The following is a 20,889-nucleotide window of genomic DNA, read 5'->3' as shown; positions in this document are numbered from 1 at the left end:
GGAAAAAGTGGGGCCACCTACCTTGCGTGGCGGCCGTCCAATGTCGTGTTTCTGTGTGAAACCTTCGAAGCCGGTTTTTACGCGCACGACGCTCTCTGTGATTGTGGGACCACACCGGAAGCTGACGTGGGGATGCGCGGCTCCCCATTCTTTTCCCTTGCACACACTTCATATTTATGGTATAAGGTTTATGAAAATAAATAACCAAAAATTTAGTGGAGCATTCAAAATATAAAAACCCCTCACCTTAGGAAAACGTCAAATTAAAACCAAATGTGGTATGAAGCATACATGTTATTTCCACGTCAATAGTGGCGTGGACAATGTTCCCATTATTTCAACCACATCTTTTCATTTTCTTTTCAAAATTCTTTTAACATTGGTTATCAACCCAAACAGTCACATGCAAATTTGTAACCGACAAAGACATTGATTAATGGTATCAAAAACAGGAGAGAGTTTGATTAATGTGGAAAAACTGTGGAGTCCTATTGAGAGCATTATAATTTGTTAACGAACGAGACAAAAAAATGTCAATTTATTTACAAATTCTTTATTCTATTTTGAAAAGACGTATTGTATTCACATTCAACCCAATGAAAAAGATTATATCAAAACAAGTCATTTCTCGTAACCTAAACTATTTCTAAAATATTCCTTATAACTTTAATTCAATGTTTCCCAATGTTAGTGGGTATTTAAATTCGTTTATATTTATTTTTATGTCGAGTAAAGGCAAATTTACACAAAATTTGTAATTTAGGTATTACATAATACGAATTTAAATACAGAATTTTCGGAAGAATTTGAGGCACGTGTTGGACAGAGACACACAGATGGTCACACCGGCAAGTTGGCGTGTCCGAATGGGACCGGGACCCACAACTTTAATTTAATTTAATTTAATTTTTTCTTTTCATATCATTCTTATTTATGTTTCTCACGTCAGTATCTTTAAAATTTATATTACATAAAAATATTATTATTATTTTGAGTCGGGAGAATTAATAATAATAATAATAATAATAATGAGTGGGTGGCGGCGGGTGGTGGGCCATGTGAGTGGGCCTCAGGCCCATGGGCGAAAAGGAGCGTAGACAACACGGGATTAAAGAAAGCGAGTTGGGATTTGTATCCAAATACATGAAATGGACCGATTTCATTACAACCCAAATGGCCCAAGTCCATCCACCCATTTTCCACGTTGGCAAAGAAAAAGAAAAGAAAAAATATTGAAAAAATATGAAGTAATATTTTGTAGGAGTTTCAATATAATTATTTATTTACAGGTTGATCATCATTTTGGAAGTACCCGAACCCCCGTTCTGCATTTTCCTTTTACTCGATTTCTGCCATTGGAAGTTTTAGGGAGAAGCTTTCCTTTGCAAACCCAGAACCAGGAAGTCGGAAGCTGGAGGCCCTAACTTTTGGTTCTATCATTGCCGTCTTCCCAGTAGCTTCAATCTTCAATATGTAACTTCCTCTCTCTCCCTCTCGCTCTTTGACTGTATTTGGGGTGCGTCTTGAATCTCTTTAAGTTGAAGGTGCACAATTAGTTAAAATGTTCGATTTTTAGCTATCAATTTGATTTATAGGGTTTCTTTTCCTGCATAATCATTGTTATCTTCTTCGAGTATTCTGCAATTCCAAGGCAGTGGATTGAGTAAAATTAAAATGTTTTTAGGCATAGCGATTAAAGTGAGATAAAAGGTGCAGTGAGAAGAGGGTTATGCGCGGAATTTTTGTCGAGCTTGGCTCAAGAGGATATGCCCAGGTTCCTCGAAAGAAGTAGGATTTTATGATCCTTCCTGCATTTTGTTATTGAATGAGTTGCTTAGCTATTCAATTCATTACAAAATGTTGACTCCATAAATAAATTTCTATAACTTTGAGAAGTTCTATTTCGACCTTCAGTTTGTTTCCCAACAAAACGTTGGATTGAGAAAATATTTATACTTCGAGGAGTTGGTAACATTTGGTTTTCTAGTTACGTTCATAATACGATTCGCCAATGAAGCCCATAGAAAAACATGAAATATTAGGAGGGACCAAGCATCACATTGTTCATCTCTCCCAAAGACCCTGCAAAATGGCCCTCACGTAGACTCGCCATAGAAACCTCTCCTGCTCATGAAACGAGTCAACGAAGAAAGAAGTAGCCTTGATCATTCCTCTGCAACCCCTTTGCTTACCCCTTGAAGAAGTAGCTCCAAACTGCATAAAGTAAATTGTAGCCATAAAGAATATAGCCAAGATCCTCCGCTGCCTTCCCATAGAGAATGCAACACAACAGCTCTATCAAATGGAAACTTCCTCAATATTCGATCTAAGAGTTTCCACCATCAAAATTCAAGATACTTGTCTCTCCCTTTTGTCTTTTTTGAATTTGGCAGCCTGTTGGCTACAGTAGAACATGGGCTGGGGAGCAAGTAGTTCGTCTGGGATAGAGATCTTTTCTTTTTTTGGTTGTAATTTGTTAATAATTTTTAGGTCAACACAAGAATGTAAAATTGGTTATTAGTTAGGGAAGAGTTCAGTTTTTGCGAGAAGAGCAAAGCTGTTAGATATGTATAGAGAGGTGAGACTGAAGGGCAGGTAATCAGTATATGGAAGCTAGGAAATTTTTATTTGGAGAAACATGTCAGTGGCACCTAGAATTATTGTGAGCCTTACAACTTTAAACCAGTATCATGCCCTTTCCATAACCCTCATCACAATTCTTATTTGCTCAACTTTGATAGTGAGAGATAATCTCAACAGAAATCTAAGAAGACTGCAAATCCAATAGCTCACTGAATTATGGATAGGTTTGGAAGCAAGATCAGTGGAGAATTTAGACAAGAGATTTAGGGGCTATTTGGGAGTTAAGTTTGTAACTGTTTATTTATTCTTAATTTTCCCAATAAAAATATGCCTGGATTATTATCAGTTTAAATTTGTGTTCCCCTATTTTGTTCTAATGGATGAGTTGTTTTTAAGAACAATGAAGTTGTTAATTTGTTATGCCTATAAAAATATAGACTTGATGAACAGTCACTTCAAGTATACAACATCATGTTTTAGAAGGAACAGGATTTGTTATCCCTATAAAAATAGTGCAAAGTATGGGCCGTGTTTTTCCGTACCATCCTTTTGCCTACGAGTTCTAGTTTACACTATTTTCAGCCTACAACTGGCATATGGCTCCTCCTGTTTTATGGAGGTTGTCCTGATGTATCTTTGATTCAAGTAAGAAGAGAGAACCTTCTAGTTACAACTTTATAAACCCTCGTTTTGGAAGTTATTTAGAAAGGGACAATTGAGCTTTCAATGAAAAAGAAAAATGTATAGATTATTTCCTCGTCAATGTCTTTCTTGGAGGGCTATCATGGTGTAAAATGCATCCCTCTTTTGAAAGACTCCATTGAGATCACCACAGAGACAGTACTAAGTCTCGAAGCAAATTGGAATATTGAATATGAAGAAATTTTTTAAGAAACAATTTTCATGGTTATAAAATTGTAGAAAGAAGTTTATTCGTGTGAACAAGGCTTTAGTTGGGAATTTGTTAGATGATGAGCTTTATCTTTTCCTTATCTGTAGTCTTCTTGTTCTTAGTTCTTTAAAAATCATGTGAGAATTGTAACTAGGGTTTAAAAATCATGTGATAATCTGTCACCACTTAGAATTAGAATTGCAAGAGAGGATCACTTTGATCAATAGCTTCGAAGCAAATATGGAAACACGAATCTCCCTCCTACTTTTGTTAACTTTTGCCATTAACACAATTGAAAAATAACGCATAAATCCATTAGCACAAGTGAAAAACTTTAAAAAAGAATGCCTCACAGGACTATATTTCCAAATTGGTGCCCACTATGCAAGAAACACAACAAATCATAAAGCCATTTATTTATGCATTGCACATACGTGCAGAATTTTTGGACAAAGATTCTCAATATCTTCGGATGACAACTCACTTTTCCTAAGGAGGTAAGGGAAATATTGCCTTAATGTATCACCCCTTCAAGAATGCAAAAGTCCTACTATGGAAAAACTTCATCATTGCTTTCTTTTGGAATTTGTGGAAGGAAAGAAATCAAAAAGTATTCACGGAAAGGACACAGACTTATACAAAAGTCTTTGACAATTCTGTTTACCATGCTACATTTTTGTGTAAACCGTCTAATATCTTTGCTTCTTATAGTCATACCTCCCAAGGTCTTTTCAAAACATCATGGATAATACATCCCTTTTGTATATTTCAAATATCATGAAATTCTCTTATAAAAAAAATGCTAAGGAAGTTTTGTAAGAAGAATAGTTCTTCCACGTTTCTCTATCAAGTTGTTGGAGTCTTTTGTGGAACTGTTTTTTTTATTAGAAAGAAGTCTCTAAGAAGTTCACCAGTGACCAGCACCATTTCTTATTGGTTTTTTCGTGGCAGTACTCAAGAGCCTTTTTATTTTATTTTATATTTTTTAACTTTTAAAAATTCATCAGCTTTTGTATTCGAAACAAAAATTTATTTTGATTGATTTAGTGTTAAACATCATTTTTTTAACACCATTTTTAATCAGCTAGTTTTGAATTCTTTTTGGTTAGTTTTCTCATAGCCAGTTGTCACTTGATGTCTTGGCTTCTTACTACCACATGAGCGATCTTTTGTCCCGTAGATACTAAATTTAAAATTATTTTCTTTTCTCTCATAGATGACTTTTTTTCTCTGCGTCTCAGTGTGTACCTTGTAGATGTTTGTAATGATATGGACGCCAAGAGGCATGCCAAGCACTTGAGATCAGATACCATTACTACCACTGAAAGTTCTGAAGTGAAAAAACTGTCCTCTGTAGGAGGAACTGAAAGTAATGGCAATATTGAATTTGCTCGTCTGTCAGGCGAGCCATTGACAAAATTGGTGGAGCAATCACATGGAGAGTGCACGAAAGTTGAATCAAGGAAGTGCCCAAAGGACAAGGAGACAGAAGATCAAGAACTTACTGTTGGTGATAAGGATGTAGAGGCTTTGAGAAATAACTTACCTAAAGATTCTGGTGGCTCAATTTATAACAGCAAGGTTCCATTGTGCAATAGGGGAATTATAAGTGCCAAAGTCTCCAATGGGTTAAGTGTTACTGTAGAGGATTCTGATATTGGATTAGAAAATCACTTGGTTGGAGGGAATATTGGTAGTACGAATCCTGAGAGAGAAAGTACGCAAACGGACTTGCAACTAGAGAATGGAAAAAACCAAATGGCATCGAGGTACTGACGATGGTGATTCAACAACTTCCTTCATTACTCATCAAAGTTCCATATTAACGATTGTGTTAAAAAAAAAAAGCTGCCATACAATCATCCTTTTTAGCTAAAAATTTCTAATACGTGGTGGTTATTTTTTTTCCCTGTCAAATGTCAAGGATAGTACTTGAAACAGCTCTTCCTAACAATTAGAATTTCCAGATCAGCTGCTTCAAAGAAGAGGACAAGAAAGTTGTCCCCTGGTGCTGATGTTAATATTGAACAAAAACGCCCTGCTGCAGCTATCTGTGACTTCTATGCTAAAGGCTGGTGCATAAAAGGTAGCTCATGTAGCTTTCTACATATAAAAGATAATGCAATCGGTAGTGATCAGCATTCAGAGGAACATGCTGGTGCTGCATATTTGAAAAGGCAAGTTCAGCCCAATCAAGGTGAGGTAGAGTAATTTATGTATGCAGATGTCAGAAATTCCTTCTCTAGCGTCGATTTCTAATAGTACTTTCAAATCACAGCAGGTTTGCAATACAGTGCAGATGCGTCAAAATCACCAGTTTTTCATCATCTACCAAATTCATCTTTCCTAAAGGACTCTTCACTTTCTCTGAAATTCGGCATTTCTTCGGAAAGAACTTTACCAAGGGACTTCACCGAAAGCAAAGGATGGGATGTGTTGCATGAGAAAAATAAGTTTTTATTGCATCAGAGGGAGGACTCATTTCTGAGTGAACTTCCTGACTGCCAGAAATTACCTTCTACTAGTTTTGATGTGTCATTTCCCCTTAATAGAGAGGGTTCGACAGCAAGGAATGAACAGCCTCCTGAGTTTGGACCCTCTTCAGGTGGCTTCGCAAAATTGAGTGTCATGGAGGAACCGGCTAATGTTGCATGCCCACGTTTATTGAACGATTACCATTCTCCAGTTTTGAGAAGTTCTTTGAATTCAAATACTACTCTTACAAAGGGTGGTATTTTATCATCGCGCTTCACTACTTCTAATGATTCTTTTCCTTTTACACCTTCCTCAAGTGCAAGCTTCTTTGGTGCTCAGAAGATGTCCATTATTGATGGAGAACATCGTGTTTCTATGCCGGCTTCCTCCTTCATGAGAAGTTCCCCATTTTCTCCCTCTGAATCAGATAATTCTTTAATCAATGCATCAATGAATTCTTCAGATTGCAAAACAAAATATTCTTGTGACGATTGGGAACCATCTGAACCTTTTAGACCATCCTTTTTTATTCCCTCAATAAATACAGCAAGCCAGTATGATCCTTTCTTGGACAGCATTGAGTTACCGAGGAAAGTGGGTGGTTGTCATAATGTTTCTCTCGATCGTCAAGGACATGAAGAAGTATCGCCTCTTAGTACTTTACATAGAGCATCGGGTAATTTTATGGTTCCTGGGAGCTCAAAGCCGGAATTAAATGATGATACAAGTTCTTTGTCCTCTCACAATAAAGCTGAGGATAAGAATGAAAAAGCTGGCCATGTACAAGGCACGGATTCACTTATGTTAGAAGCAGAAATACAAGGATCTTCTGGTATTGATGGTTGCAATGGTTCTAGGACTAGAGAGGATGATCACATGGGTCTCAGCCGTGAAAAAAATGTCCCCAAAAAAATGAAAACGGATACTGATGGTGAAATAAAGCTTTCAAATATTGCATTTCATGAAAAGGAATCTGAAGCAGAGAGTGATAGACAACTTGGTGATATGGATGGTAAGCATCTCATTGATGGAAATGTGCACAAAGAATCAAAAGCAACTAGGCACTTCCGGTCTGCTCTCATTGAATTGGTGAAAGGAATTTTGAGACCGAAGTGGCGTGAGGGTCATCTGAAAAAGGATGTGCATAACACAGTTGTTAAGAAAACACTCGACAAGGTTCTAGGCACCCTACAACCTTTTCAAGTTCCAACTACAGTGGAATCAGTTAAGCAGTATCTTTCTTCATCTCGTCCAAAGATCGAGAAGCTTGTTGAGGTAGGTATCTTTATTAAAAAGATGAAATACTCTGAATGATGTATATCATGGGCTCTGGATAGAATCTTTGTGGTACTGACAATTATCGACATTTATATGCAGGGATATGTTAGTAAATATGGAAAATCTTGAGATGGCAGGCTAATGCATTCTCTCTTTGGTAAGTTTCCTAAGGATTCTACAATTTAGAAGCCTTGAAGAGTTTGTCAAAGGTTGTTTTACAGTCTTGATTCTTGGAGACTTGACACTAGTTGTGATGGTTATTATTTGACACATTGTGATATTTTTTTTTCTTAAGCATGCGTTCTTCCCTCATTTTGTTCTGTTTAATTCTGATTGCAAATTTTGTCCGAAAATAGTTCTTGTCGTCATATAACCTGTAAATCTGGTGTTGATTGTAAATAATAAAGCCCATTCTTCACTTAGTCGGGTGAAATTCTTCTCTCCAATCAAACAAAATAATGGTAATAAACATCCACTTATAAGAAATTACTAAATTTCTAGTTCAACGACTTCCAACTTGATTAATTCTAGCTTTCACTAATTATTGTATTTCATGTACGCAGTAGGGAATGGTGTTAATTTGTTTTAATTTACTCATTCTAGAAATCTGAGATTAACAACTACAGATCAAGTCAACTTTTTGGTTTTAGGGAATGGTGTTTTCATTCTAATGATTTTTTTTTTTTTTTCCTTCTCTCTTTCCTTTTTTCCTTTTAATTTAAGCCAATTGGTGGTACTTTTTGTAACCTCCTTCAGTTTTGGGTCAACCTACGCCTTAGCTCCCCATATTTTGTATCTGTTTTTATTGGTTAATGAAGTCTCTTGCTTCTTATTGAAAAATAAAGATTGATGAATTTTTTGTTCTTAGTTGTAGTGCTTCGGAGCCTGTGTTTAGAAAGTTAGCAAAGTAATCTCCTTACCATTATTTTCCGTATCTAATTTCAGCTATGTTTTTCTTACTGATATGGACTTGCTGAAATTTTGAAGTACATTTTGTCCGAGAGAAATTAAATATTATGTTTCCGTGTTGAAATATTATCTTTTAGTTCCTCAACTATGTTTGTCTTATTGTTAATCATTCATTATTTTATAAAATCTTGATTGCTATGAAGCATAGGCTATAGACACATGTACACATATACACATTTTGAAGAAAAGAACGACTTGAGATCAAATGAAAGAATGCACGAGGTTAATACAAAAGAGTAGAGCCCATCCAAAAGGAGCCAAAGGATGAGGGAAAAAACCACTAGAAAATTACAAAGAGGATGAGAGATAAAGGATAACCACTGAAGTGCTCAGCGGCGGAAGCCCAGGAGTCATTTAACCTAGCCAAAACCCGAACATCCTCCTAGGGACTATCTTTATTACTAATGACTCTCCTATTTTTGCAAGCCAGATGTTCCATGAAGCTGCAAAGAAAGCTGCCTGCCTTAGAAACACACCCGAGGGTGTAATAACATCCCTTCCATCATAGTCCCGCACGCTCTGCTGCGAGCCATCTTAGTTAAGAGTCCAAGATTCTAATTCTTAAAGTCACTGAAGCAAATTGACAATCCCATAAAACATGGTCTAGACTTTCCACAACCTCCTTGATGTTATTACTGTGGAAAATTTTTGTGGCAAAAAATCTGACCTTTGGGATCTGAAGCTTCCAAGGCTAGGGGAACAAAGACACTTGTGGGTTAGACCCACGCAAAAAAGAATAAAGAGCTACACGGCATGCTAGAACACCAAAAGCAAATATCTTTTACTCTCGGAAGGGAGCAAAAATTGGCCAGAAGAAGGGAACATGATGTAAATTGGGATCCCGCTCAACTGACTGAGAAGAAGGCTTTTTTCCAAGAGGCAAGATGCTTTGAAACCCTTTCGATCATTAGGTTCCAGGAGGAGGCACAATTAGACAATGATTAAAATAGCTTTTGTTAAATGATTTAACGAAAATTTTGTTAACTACAACTATTAAAATAGGTTTTTATGAAAAGTTTTTAGATTAAAATAGAATGCTGGAAAGTTTAGAGGTAAAAATAGAGTAAGCATGAAAGTTTAAGAGCTGAAGTTAGTTTTATGTATTTGTTTTTGTTTCAGTGTTCCATGGACCTATTAATTATTCAACTTAGTTCTACAATGTCCTGTGGTGTTATTGATTGCGGTAGCTATGACATGGCTTTTCTATTGCATCATAATAGATACGAATATCTGAGCCTGATGGCTTGCTCATCTTATTCTAAATTACTAAGTCATAAAGTCTTCGTTTTCTTCCTAAAATAAATGGGAATAGCTTGGACGTTCTTTAGATGCAATTATCCCCAAATAGCTTCATTAATATCTTGATTGGGGGATCTGGGGGAAAGGTGCCAGAACCATCCAGCCTCTTTCCGCCCTGCTATCTCTAAGCAATAAGGGGAACAACTGTGAAATGTTCCTGAATGAAATTCACCCTCCCACTATGATGGGCCTCCCATTAGTTAGGTTTATAGAAATAAGAGAAGGGAAGTTGATGAGCATGTCATGTGAGTGAGGGTGTGAGCTTTATTAGGGTGTTGGACCCGGTTATTTGGAATGGGATTGTTTTGTTAATAATACTATATACTCTGATTTAATGAGGGGGTATTTTTTGGCCAAGTGAGACGTGATATCAGGGAGTTCTCGAACTTTTCCTTGACCCCTGATAATCCCTTTGATTATCAATAGTAGAAAAAGTGGTTCTTTTCAAAACCAGATTTTGAAACAACTTAGACCCTCGATTCCCAGCTGGGAGAGACAAGTATGGAAGAGGTGAATAATGTGATATGCACCTGAAACTCTCAACCCACTCCAATCTCTTCTTTAAAGCAATTAATATTAGCTGCGATAGACTCAATCAATTGACACCTGAAGCTTTTTAAAAAACTATAGTCGATCTTGAACAGGTTAGAAATCAAAGAGGCAATGTACATAGGTAATGGGAGAGTGCCATTCGTGAATTATAGATGATTAGCATAAAAGCCATTCCTACCTACCGCGATACCTTCCACAAAACCAGACTGAGACCCTTGCTTGAGCAGTCGGCTAAAGCAGTTCGCCACGAGCATACCTTGATGAATTTCCTCAGAAGATATATATTTCTCATTTCCTGCAATTGAATAAGAAAAGGAAATTATTATAAGATATGCAGCTCCTGATTCACAATTTCTATCTAGAGAGAAAGCTCTTAGCCTTGAGAGTGGCTAGAAGGAAATCCCAATCAACCCCCTCAGAAGGTCTAGTTTAGAAGCCAGACCAGTCTCTTTTCTAGTCTTCACAATCCTGAAGAATCTCATAACCACAAATGTAGAACCAATAATTTGTCTCTAACCTACCTACAAACTGCCAGAATCAATAATTTGTCTCTGACCAACAAAGCCGCCTCAATAAGGAGAGATTGTATGATTGTATCAGTCAAAACAAGGCTTCAGCCTTTACACTAGAACCTAAGCCTCAATCTTCTACCTCTAATTGACGTCTTTTAGGTTTGTTCCTGTGTAAGTGTTACTACTATTGTAATTGGATGTATAACCATCCCTTAAAAAGTCATATTAGGAGAAATATGGACTAAGGTTATTACCTTGAACATGATTTATTCCATAGGTTGTACAAATGACTTGATCTGATCTGATGGAACTGTAAACTAAGACTCTCCGATGAATGAGACGACACCCATCAAACAAAGGCCTAGTTCCCCACCCAGGAGTGTGTCTTTTGAGTTTTAAGGAAATAATGGCTAAGGTCCTACAGACATCCTATTTGATCCAGTGTATATTGTTCTCTATGGACGGGATCTATCGTAGATGAACTGGAAACCAAAATTTATTAGAACTTTTCAATTTACGTTTTAATCAGTGCAAATCATTGAGTTCAATTGTTTGAAATATCACTATACTTTTAGCCTTTCCATTGAAGAATGCTATTACATTTAGAGGACTGAATTGAAGGAATTGAATTGTTTGATTCAACATGTCATATATTTTAGTCATCAGCCCTGAAAAATTCCTCGCCTGAGGACTTCATAACAAAGATTGAATTACGCCTTACCGGTTTATAAGCTCCGTTGCTCAACAATGAATCGACTTCAGTGGCAAAAAGCTGTAGAATTAGGTGAGAGAGCATCGAATCAACGAGTTATTCCATGCCTTTTGGGCCTTGACTTTGCCTCTCTCGTGTACTTGTTCGTTTTTTTTTATGGCATGTCACTTTGAAAGGGCATACAACAAAGAGGATTAGTTTGTTCCCATTTCACGGTTTGTTTTCTTGGTTTCCTTATAAACTGTATCCCACCGTCTTATCTGTTGTTGCTACCATGACTTTCTGTAAAATGAAATATTGAAACTGGGCACAGCTTTAACAGATACAAGTGCTTCTTTCAAGCATCTGGTACTGTAGATCAAAGAAACAGCTGGTGAGTTCTTGAACTTCCCAGTCTCATTTGTTTATTACTCAACGGTCACATGTTTCCTTTTAACAATTGGGATACAATGGAAAACATCAATGTTAGGCTGCTGTGAATTATCACCCCATTTTTCACATTCATGAGACACTTATAGTCTTTTAGCTAACTCCACCAGATAAAAGTTTCCCAAGTCCCAACCATGAATTGGCTAGATTAAGAGGTCCATGGATTATGGCATGCCTTGAGCCTTGATGTATTATTTAAAGTATATAATGTTGTATTATTTAAAGTATATAACCCAAGAAAAGATAAAAGAAAAGGTAAGAAGGTGAACTGATATTATTATCATATTCTGCATTTTCTGTACTTGAGTTCGATCTTGAATGGCATGAACAACTGAAACAAAATCTGGGCCGTTGAACATCGAAGAACAAAGTCATTGCAGAGGGCCCCAGTCGTGTGGGAGAAATCGGACAAAACCAGTTTTTTTAATAGCAGCTGAGATTCCACTTGTACAGCAACCCGTAACCTGCTCCTGTAACTATATAATATCTCGAGCAGATATTTTTTTTCCGTTCTGTCACCATTTTTACTCAGTCTTCATCCTTATCCATTTGCCTTCTTTATATTTTAATTCCAGCTGATCATTTTTATATTGCCAGCTATGCTTCAAGTCTTCTAGTTTACGTTATCGAACCATTTCTTGGCTGTCAGTTTTTAAGGATAAATTTGGATAAAAGCTGAAGAGTTTAGTTGGTGAAGTTTAAATCGTCATATTCTTATTATGGATACTATGTTTCGTAAGTTTACGGATAATTTTAAAATATAATGTAATGTAACTCTGGATGGTTATCTTTAGCTCTACGTTATCTCGAGAAAGATAAAACTTCGAGGAATCTTTTTATTAGAAAAATGATGGGAAATAAAGACGAACAATACACACTTTGAGCCCTCATAGCTCTATTTATATAACCATATATGACTATGAAATTGGGTTCTAAGTAAGTGAGGGAGTGAACTCAACAAACATGGTTCTGCTTGAGAAGCTTTGGGATGATGTTGTGGCCGGACCTCAGCCTGACCGCGGCCTTGGCAAGCTCAGGAAGATCAAGCCCTTGGTCGTTAAAGGTAACCCTTTTTGTTCATTTTCTTTTTCTTCTGAATCTTGTTGATTGTTCTCTTTTACTACAAGTTCTTGTTGATTATTGTCACTTTTACTAGTGATTGGCTGCTTGTTTTTATGATTTACATCAACTTGTAACTATGATGTTTTCGGGATGGGTTTAGATTTGGATGGAGAGGGAAGCAAATACCAGAGCCAGATGTCGCCGGCTACACCGGTGACACCTACAACGCCGTTTACGGCGGCGCGTAAGGATAATGTTTGGAGGAGCGTCTTCAACCCTGGTAGAAACTTTGCCACTAAGACTATTGGTGCTGAAGTCTTCGACAAGCCTCAACCCAACTCTCCAACTGTTTACGACTGGTGGGTACCGCCACTTTCCAACCTTTTATTTGGAGCATGTATAATCCACGCGCCGCCGATCTAACTGAAAAATACCATTTTTTTTTTTAAAAAAAAAAAGAAAATTCTAGTAATGAAGAAATGAAATCGAAATCTGGGGGCATCTCGTCCTCTATGTTCCCAACAGTTGATGGGTGATAAAAAGATTCGAAATTTTGATTCTTTGATATTCCGGAGTGAGATGATCTAAGCCGTTAGTTCGGTGGACCTTCATCATGGTCCGGACATCTTGGGGCTTGATTGGCTCTCTATTTTTGTCCACATCGATCAAAACTGATACTGTTATTTTGTGATTACAGGCTCTACAGCGGTGATACCAGAAGCGAGCACCGCTAAACAGTGGCGGTTGACTGGTGGTTACATGTAAATAGCGTCGGAAAAGGCTCATGTTTGGTGATGTGAACCTGATGGGCTTATGATGTGTTTATGTATTTACGTGTCCTAACTAGGTTTTGGCATCTGAGCTGTCCAAGCAAGTTTTAGGTCCTTGTATGTCTGCTGACACGATCGATGGTCGCACTAGTCCGCCGCGCTCGGCGGTGATGGCGACTCATGATTGTTGTTTGAATAAAATGGTTAACTACTTGCTATAAAATTTAATTAATCAGTTCAGAGTGTATAATTCTGTTGATGTTCCCTTTATTGTATCGTGTTATTGGGAGCTTGGTAATGGAGTGGGCCCACCACGCCCAAAAAGATCTAGTGTGGGCCTACTGTATTTCCTTCTGGGGCCCACAAATGAAGTGGGTAACTGTTAGCTTTGGAAAAATCCAAAGAAATAATAAAATAAATAAACGATTTATGGATAAGGATAGAGTCTGAATCAATCAGGTAGGTAGGGATTAAATTGTTCAATCCACACCATAGGTTTCTGGAAAAAAGAAAATTAGTACATTAAAGATCAATTTCAATGGGCTTTCGAATAGGGACCAACCATAGATGTGACTAAAGTATTGCACCATCTCTGCGGAAAAATTACCAAAGAAATCAGAAAAACAGAAAAATCCGCTGATGTTACAATTAATTATCAGGACCAGATCTGATCTGTATTGAGATAGATTTCAGAATGATAATTAGTGTTTTATCCACAATTAGTGTTTTATCTACTCAGCTAAGTTATGTTGGATTCGTGAAAATTGCACTCCTTCCAGGTGCATCAATTACAGGTAAATGGGGGAAACCAATAAGAAGAAACTAATGGAGGTGGTTAGATAACACATTCAGAAGGGGAAGAAAGACAACACATTGGTACATGTACGGAAATTACTTACATCTTTATTCCTAATATGAATCGCTAGTAAGCATGAGTATGTCTGCATGCAGAGATTTGATGGCTCTTTTTCTCCTCAGCTAAATAAGTTCGTCTTCAGTAGAACTTTAGCCCTTTATCTGATATGCCAAAAGCTGGAATCACGGCAACAAGCTTAAAATTTTGTAAGAAAAGTTATATACAGGTGCTTATTGCTGTAGTGGGTGCATTGTTTTCAAGCAATTTGTAGGCTGTAGGTTCAAGTTCAAGGCATACCAGATAGCCACAAGCTAGACAGTGCGTTTTGAGTTTGACCATCGACAGCGTTTCTTGCTCGTTTAATATCTGTACACTATCCTTACATGGGTCCATAAGAGTTCTCGAGGTTGAAGGATTGAGTTTCATTTGCAGCTCTTTCACCATGTACATTTCAACGACATCGACGGAAAGCGCAGTCTCGAGAGCAACATACTGAAGAAGAAAGGAAGCTCATTATTCAACAAAATAAATGGATGACTCTAAACGGATGAAGTGCAGCTCCATTTAATGAAACATTACTTGACTTAAGTGTCCAATCGTCACTGAAGGCCTGCAGCAAAGGAATGGTCTTTGCAATGCGGGTATTCTATTTTCATCCATGGAAACGAGCATAAGGTGGACGTCCAACTAAAAGTCAGGAAGAGAAGGCAAAGTCATTAATGGATGCAAACAAAGAAGGGTCGCTGAGCTTTTATAAGCAGCATGCATGTAATTCAATAGGCAAGCCATTTATACATAACATGTTATAGTTTATTCATAAGGAGGCTTGGTAACAGATCAAATTTTTGTTTTTACCTCTTCGCTGATATTTTCCGTGTTTCGAACATAATCTGACAGCTTTGTGTGGCGGTTAGTCCTGGAGATTTTACCGGTCCCTCCATTAGTACCCCCATATCTAGTGTGACTTCTTATTCCACCTTTGCCCCATGAAAGTCTTTCTGAGCTACCAACAAGCCCCGTAGATGCACCAACTGATTCTTTGTTCACTTCATAATCATTTTCATTACCACCACCATCTGCCCCGTCAGCCCCAGTAGCTGAAGAAGACAAGGAAAATCTAACAGGACATCCTCTCCTGGATCTTTTAGGTCGTGTGTCCATTCGCTCGTCAGCAGAAGATGAATTTTTGCTTACATCATAATCATTTTCATCCTCGTTTTCATCAAAGCCTAGACTCTCAATATGATTCTGGAAGTTTTTTCGTCCTCTAGAACTCAATCTCCTTGAAGGTTTAGGACGTTTTCTACCCAAAGCTTCAGTTTGTCGTTGAAGTATCTGAGCAATGGAAGCTTGGATCTGCCAAATAACCAAAAACCAACATTTAAGACCAAATATGGACAGAGCACGAGATGTTTCCAAGTCAAACGGAAAAGAAAAGCACAACAGCCGAACACATGCTCTATTTCATGTCCCAATGCTCCCACAACTTTGCATTGCATATTAATGAAATAATGATTTAAATAATTTGTCTCTCTTTTTTAATCAATTTTGGCATGACAAAATTGCGGTTTCTTGTACATTGAACAATGTAGACTGAACTTATCAACTCCGGAAACAAACGAATGCATGTCCATACTAACACAATCCACAAAACTTAGCCTCTTCACCTGCTTATTACGAGCTTTCTCTTCTTCTTGGAAAGCCAATTCCTGCAAAAATGTAACAATATAAAGTACGCAGAGATGACGATATCAATCATCAAACGCCAATCTTGCATGATAAACCATAATAATCCTACCTCTTCCTCATATTTGTCAATATCTGGATATAACACAGCAATCAAGGTATCATAATTTGGGTCATCTCTCAAAGAGCGTCGACTGGCACAATGAGTGCGGCAAGCAGGGCATTCATTGTTACTGCAGCAACAAGGTGAGGGAAAATTGTGCGGTTACATTTAATTTCTAGAGCTGTACAGCAATTAACAGCATCAAAATGAAAACCAAGAGCATACCCTAGACGCATCGATTTGTCAATGCATTCCCTGCAGAAACGGTGCAGGCATTCCATCACGGTTCTAGTTTTTCTGATGATTCCTGCATATTTGAAATTGCAAAACTTCCATAATTCACCTAAGAAAACTACACATGCATAAACGTGGAGATGCAGATGCTTCCTACATGAGTTCTGAGGTTGCCCATCAAATCCACCTAAGTATATTTCCCCGTGCTAAGACTTTGAATGTCATGGCTCGTATAATTTGGATACACCCACTAAAAAATGTCAAAATTTTAGGAATATTTTCTTTTGGATTTTAGTTATTTTCTTACGAAAAAATAACATGCTTTGGTGTTGCCTTTATCACAAAGCAGCATGTGCATGAACTGAATGTAAGGATCAATAATCTTGACAATATGAGTAAACAATGAGTTGAAAGTCATGCATACGCATATATCCATTAATTGTTATGTGTATACATGCAACACCATCATAAAGCCCTCGCTCCAAATGGACTTACAATGTAGCCTGAAAGGGTAAGGTTCAAAGAGAAGCGCACAACACGGAAAGAAATGAAAACCAAATTCCGTAGCCTCATATACTTTCATTCAATCTACAATCAACTAGTTTCTCTTTGATGGAGCTGCCTAATCACAATATGCAAAACTCTATAACAACGTTAATTTAAAGACAAAGTAGTGGAGGTGGAAAAGTCGATCATCTTAACTTATAATTTACTTGTGAAGAATAAGAAATGCAAACGGATGGCAAATATAAATGTCCCCTAAAATACAAATGCACATTCAAAGCAGGTTCAAGGAGCCAAAAAAATGCAATTATTTTAATTGTGTTTAGGACCTAGAGGAGGGGGGACGGGCATGAAATGTGTTCATTCCTGACACTGATAACCTAGAAGAATGGATTCTTGCGTGTAAATAATCTGATAAAGAAGTCATATCCCAACCAGTTTTAAATCAATAGTTCAAAAAAAATACAAAGCCAATCTGAGATTTTAAGTTTTGCTATCACACCCAGATTCAGGATTACAAACAGTTTCTATGTTCTCTGACACAACTTATATTCAAAAGGTTGATTTTATCACATCAAAATAGATTCTTAGATCAGATGGCTCAAAGGGCGATTGATTCAATAATTCATTTAAAATTAGTTCTGTCATCATCCACATTTCATTCTAGACAAATCAAGCATTTGAAATAACCTTATTGATAGGCCATCTTCGCAATGCACATGTACATGAACAAAAATAAGTTAATTATATATGATGATTGATACTCAGGATATGACAACAATCATACTTGTTAAAATCAGTAAAAACCAGATGACACATTGCTGCCAATATAAAATAGCAAGTTTGTTTCAGAAGTAAACGTATTTAACTTTCAGAACATGGATTGTGTAAGAATTAAGGCCAGATGTTCAAATCGATAGAAATCTAGTCTTTTTTGAGATAAATACGTTCAACTAAAAGGGATTACTAATACATACCTAAGCAGATAGGACATTGAACGTCTCTCCGGATGTCTGACAATTTCACCGCTATAAATCTGGAAAAGAAACCAAACAGAAGATTTAGGGAGTCGTAATAATAGCAAGACGCCTGAAATCGTGTATTTGTTCAGGGAATCGTACTTTTTACCATGCAACTAAAGAACCGACAAACAACTCTCGGTTCAGCATATAGATTAAAAAACGCAACCCAAATGGTTCTTTCATCGCGCTAGCGTAAGAGTACCACCCAAGTTGCCCAAAATCTGGTAACTACCGTTCTTTTCGAAACTTCGGGTTTCCATTCGTTAACTTCTTGTAATTTTCGTCAAATTGGATCCAGCAATCAATGGCGGGAACCAGTTATAGTAAGCTCGATACGACATTAAGCAAACGCTTAATCTCAGATCATGTGAGCTTTAACATCGCAAGGAAGCTAAAACCATGTGAGCTTCGACGTCATTACCCATCCAACAGCAGCTCGTAGCATATGCAAAAACACTGATTGCATATACGACCAACAAAATCCATCCCGCCCACAAGATCCAGCACTCAATTCCACTACCCTTAATCGGAAAAGAAACTCAAAACTAGAAGTAGAGAAAACTCCGGCGCAGGAGTAAAATCGACGTAAGCCTCAGCACGTGAAGCCTACACAACTCGTATTCTAATACGCTCGCAGCAAGAACTTAATGAACATTACCGCGAAGCAAACCTCCCAAATCAATCCCAAGCAGTTACGCACCAAATTATTCCATAATCAAGCAGACGAAATAAATCAAAAGAACAAATAGAGTAAAAAGGAACAGCACGACGAACAAAAAGAACCAAACCAAAAACAGAGCTCATAAACGGAACATACTCATCCATATCTCCTTGACTGGACGAAGGGCATCGATCGGATTCTGACGAAACAAGGAGCAACATAGAACACCACAAACTCAGTACAGACACAAAAAAAAGAATTAAACAAACAAACAACAACATATATGAAATGCAGGAACCTCAACGACTCGGTCACATCGTCGAAATTTAGGGTTCTGAGCAGAAAAAGAAGCGTACCCTCAGATTCTCCATCTTCAGAACGTTCATCGAAGCTATCATGGAGTAGCGGCAAAAGCTGAACATCGTCAGCCTCATAAGCGCGCTTCTGAGCCGGCATTGCTTGGGTTTCAATCAAAACAAGTTGAAGAAACAACTAACAAATTTGTAAGTTGAGCAAACTTTTGGCGTTGGTAGAGATGATGAAGGGGGACGGTGGGCGCAGAGGCAAAGGTGTGGGAGCCTCGTGCTCTTGCTTTTCTTTCGACATACGAAATTTCCACTGCATCAGATTTGATAAAAACCCGCTCCACTCCACACCACACCAAAGAATTTGTACACAAACACCCTAGGGCATTTTGGTAATTCCAATTCGTTCCTATTTTCGTTTATAATTAATTAAAACGCTCAAATTCACAGAAATTTTGTAATGCATTAAAAGTAATAAATAAAGTATATTTTTAATATCCATAAATAATTTGTCGTCAACTCTGTTATTGTTTTCAATACATAACAATTTTATTATGCATTCACAATAATTATAATTTAAAATCAGTATATAGCCAGTGAATATGTTCGATTATTTTCTGAAACTTATTTTAAACATTAAAAAAAAAATGAAAAAATTAAGTCGTACGAACAGAACCAGAAATGAACGCATATATTTAATATTTAATATTTATATTATAAAAATGCAAACTTTGGCCTAAAAAGCAAAAGCTTACAGACAAACACCCAAAGAAAACCGATGAAAAAGAGGAAACTAATTAAGTTGGTTTTGGGTTGACAGAAGAGAGAGAGCATAATTAACTTCAACTTCACTGCACTAACTCTTCTTTCTTAGTACTAATCTGTATTATTATTATAATCATTATTAATTAGTAGTTCTTAGGTCACTGTCAAGTGGAGGATTGTCCCTGGAAGTCCGGTAAGTTTTTCCGCCGCCGTTCATTATGTCCGGCCAAACGTCTCCGGCAGCTTCTTTTTGTCTCATCGAACTCTGATACCGAATGAAACCTGTAATAATAATAACATAAGAAAACACCCCAAATTAGTGATGCCTTATATTTTTTATATTCATAACTGTTACATATTAAATATATATATATATTTTATAATTTATTTACGCTAAGCATAGTGATTGGTTAATGTGTATTTTTTTATCTTTTTTTTTTATTTTTATATTTTACCTACTACACTGTTGGCAAAAGCGCTGTTCTAGTCCGGCCACAATCACCACCGCTGCCTTGGAATGGAACTCACACACTTTGTGGCGGCGGTGGTACGCCCTGGCGCCATTCAGATCGACATTGCAGCTGTCGGCTTGGCAACGCGCCACCGAAGTCCTTCCTCCTCCGCCGCCGCTTCGGCTACCACTCACGGCTCTCTTCTTCCTCTCGTCTTTTACAAACCCTATTCCGTCGTCGTCGTCTTCGTCCTCCTCCTCCTCTTCCTCCACTGGGTCCCCCCAACCTTGATCTCCTGAGTGTTCCATTTTTGCAGAGAAGCCTATGTGGAGCAACTCAGAAGCAACATACACTATATATAAACTACAACGGAAATAACAAGTGAGTGGAGGACCGCAGCTTCCATGCATTTTTATTTTTATTTTTATTTTTACCTATATAAATAATTATTAATAAGCTTTCAATAAATCTTAAAAATTCAAAATTATTAATTTTCTATACTTTTAAAAAAGTATTAGTGTATATAATTAGCTGTCCTTGTCCAAGTGCTATTCTTTTCTTTACCTTGTGTGGTTACCTCGTGCTTCAAAATATTTGCCTTTCAATTTTTGGGATTCTCTTCGAGTATTATCCAATCATATCAATTCATCGAATCGTTAAACTTATGAATGAACTGATAGTTTGCTTTTCGAGATTCATATCCATATATGTATGTTTTTATATATTTGTATACCAAGAATAAATTCATCTTTCATGATATTGACATAT

General features: G+C 37.2%; 4 protein-coding genes across 11 annotated transcripts; 2 read left to right on the top strand and 2 right to left on the bottom strand.

Annotated features, from left to right (window-relative positions):
• Positions 1 to 1,284: 1,284 nt before the first annotated feature.
• On the top strand, positions 1,285 to 12,764 carry LOC111781185 (protein FRIGIDA-ESSENTIAL 1). 5 transcript variants are annotated; one of them, XM_087120107.1, is made up of 7 exons: positions 1,285 to 1,473; positions 1,685 to 1,788; positions 4,717 to 5,244; positions 5,443 to 5,672; positions 5,754 to 7,225; positions 7,328 to 7,385; positions 8,628 to 9,387. In XM_087120107.1, exons 2-6 carry the CDS (start codon positions 1,730 to 1,732, stop codon positions 7,355 to 7,357), a joined length of 2,319 nt encoding a protein of 772 aa, XP_086976233.1. In that variant the 5' UTR covers positions 1,285 to 1,473; positions 1,685 to 1,729; the 3' UTR covers positions 7,358 to 7,385; positions 8,628 to 9,387. The 5 variants fall into 5 exon arrangements, 4 of the variants coding, with proteins under 4 accessions (XP_086976233.1, XP_023517416.2, XP_023517417.2 ...); XR_015414424.1 differs by adding an exon at positions 12,009 to 12,764 and having other exon boundaries at positions 1,286 to 1,473; positions 7,328 to 11,645; XM_023661648.2 differs by lacking the exon at positions 8,628 to 9,387 and having other exon boundaries at positions 1,286 to 1,473; positions 5,757 to 7,225; positions 7,328 to 7,650.
• LOC111781188 (dormancy-associated protein 1) lies at positions 12,623 to 13,768 on the top strand. Its single transcript, XM_023661656.2, has 3 exons — positions 12,623 to 12,764; positions 12,924 to 13,122; positions 13,461 to 13,768. The coding sequence occupies exons 1-3, from the start codon at positions 12,665 to 12,667 to the stop codon at positions 13,495 to 13,497; spliced, it is 336 nt and encodes a 111-aa protein (XP_023517424.1). The 5' UTR covers positions 12,623 to 12,664; the 3' UTR covers positions 13,498 to 13,768.
• A 162-nt stretch (positions 13,769 to 13,930) lies between these two features.
• On the bottom strand, positions 13,931 to 19,259 carry LOC111781187 (putative E3 ubiquitin-protein ligase RING1a). 4 transcript variants are annotated; one of them, XR_002812953.2, is made up of 11 exons: positions 18,956 to 19,259; positions 18,756 to 18,798; positions 17,894 to 17,952; positions 16,404 to 16,485; positions 16,188 to 16,308; positions 16,057 to 16,098; positions 15,245 to 15,745; positions 14,969 to 15,076; positions 14,687 to 14,881; positions 14,433 to 14,565; positions 13,931 to 14,125 (listed from the first exon to the last, which is right to left on the bottom strand). XR_002812953.2 is itself a non-coding variant. In XM_023661651.2 (10 exons), exons 1-10 carry the CDS (start codon positions 19,053 to 19,055, stop codon positions 14,539 to 14,541), a joined length of 1,278 nt encoding a protein of 425 aa, XP_023517419.2. In that variant the 5' UTR covers positions 19,056 to 19,259; the 3' UTR covers positions 14,176 to 14,538. The 4 variants fall into 4 exon arrangements, 3 of the variants coding, with proteins under 3 accessions (XP_023517419.2, XP_023517421.2, XP_023517423.2); XM_023661651.2 differs by lacking the exon at positions 13,931 to 14,125 and having other exon boundaries at positions 14,176 to 14,565; XM_023661653.2 differs by lacking the exon at positions 13,931 to 14,125 and having other exon boundaries at positions 14,176 to 14,565; positions 18,898 to 19,039.
• A 317-nt stretch (positions 19,260 to 19,576) lies between these two features.
• LOC111781803 (squamosa promoter-binding-like protein 3) lies at positions 19,577 to 20,467 on the bottom strand. Its single transcript, XM_087120108.1, has 2 exons — positions 20,125 to 20,467; positions 19,577 to 19,951 (listed from the first exon to the last, which is right to left on the bottom strand). The coding sequence occupies exons 1-2, from the start codon at positions 20,427 to 20,429 to the stop codon at positions 19,834 to 19,836; spliced, it is 423 nt and encodes a 140-aa protein (XP_086976234.1). The 5' UTR covers positions 20,430 to 20,467; the 3' UTR covers positions 19,577 to 19,833.
• Positions 20,468 to 20,889: the final 422 nt, after the last annotated feature.

This window comes from Cucurbita pepo, chromosome 19, assembly GCF_057944985.1.
Source record: "Cucurbita pepo subsp. pepo isolate OVF chromosome 19, ASM5794498v1, whole genome shotgun sequence".
Lineage (NCBI taxonomy): Eukaryota > Viridiplantae > Streptophyta > Magnoliopsida > Cucurbitales > Cucurbitaceae > Cucurbita > Cucurbita pepo.
Note: the sequence above shows the minus strand (reverse complement) of the source record. Positions and strands in the feature narration are given on the sequence as shown.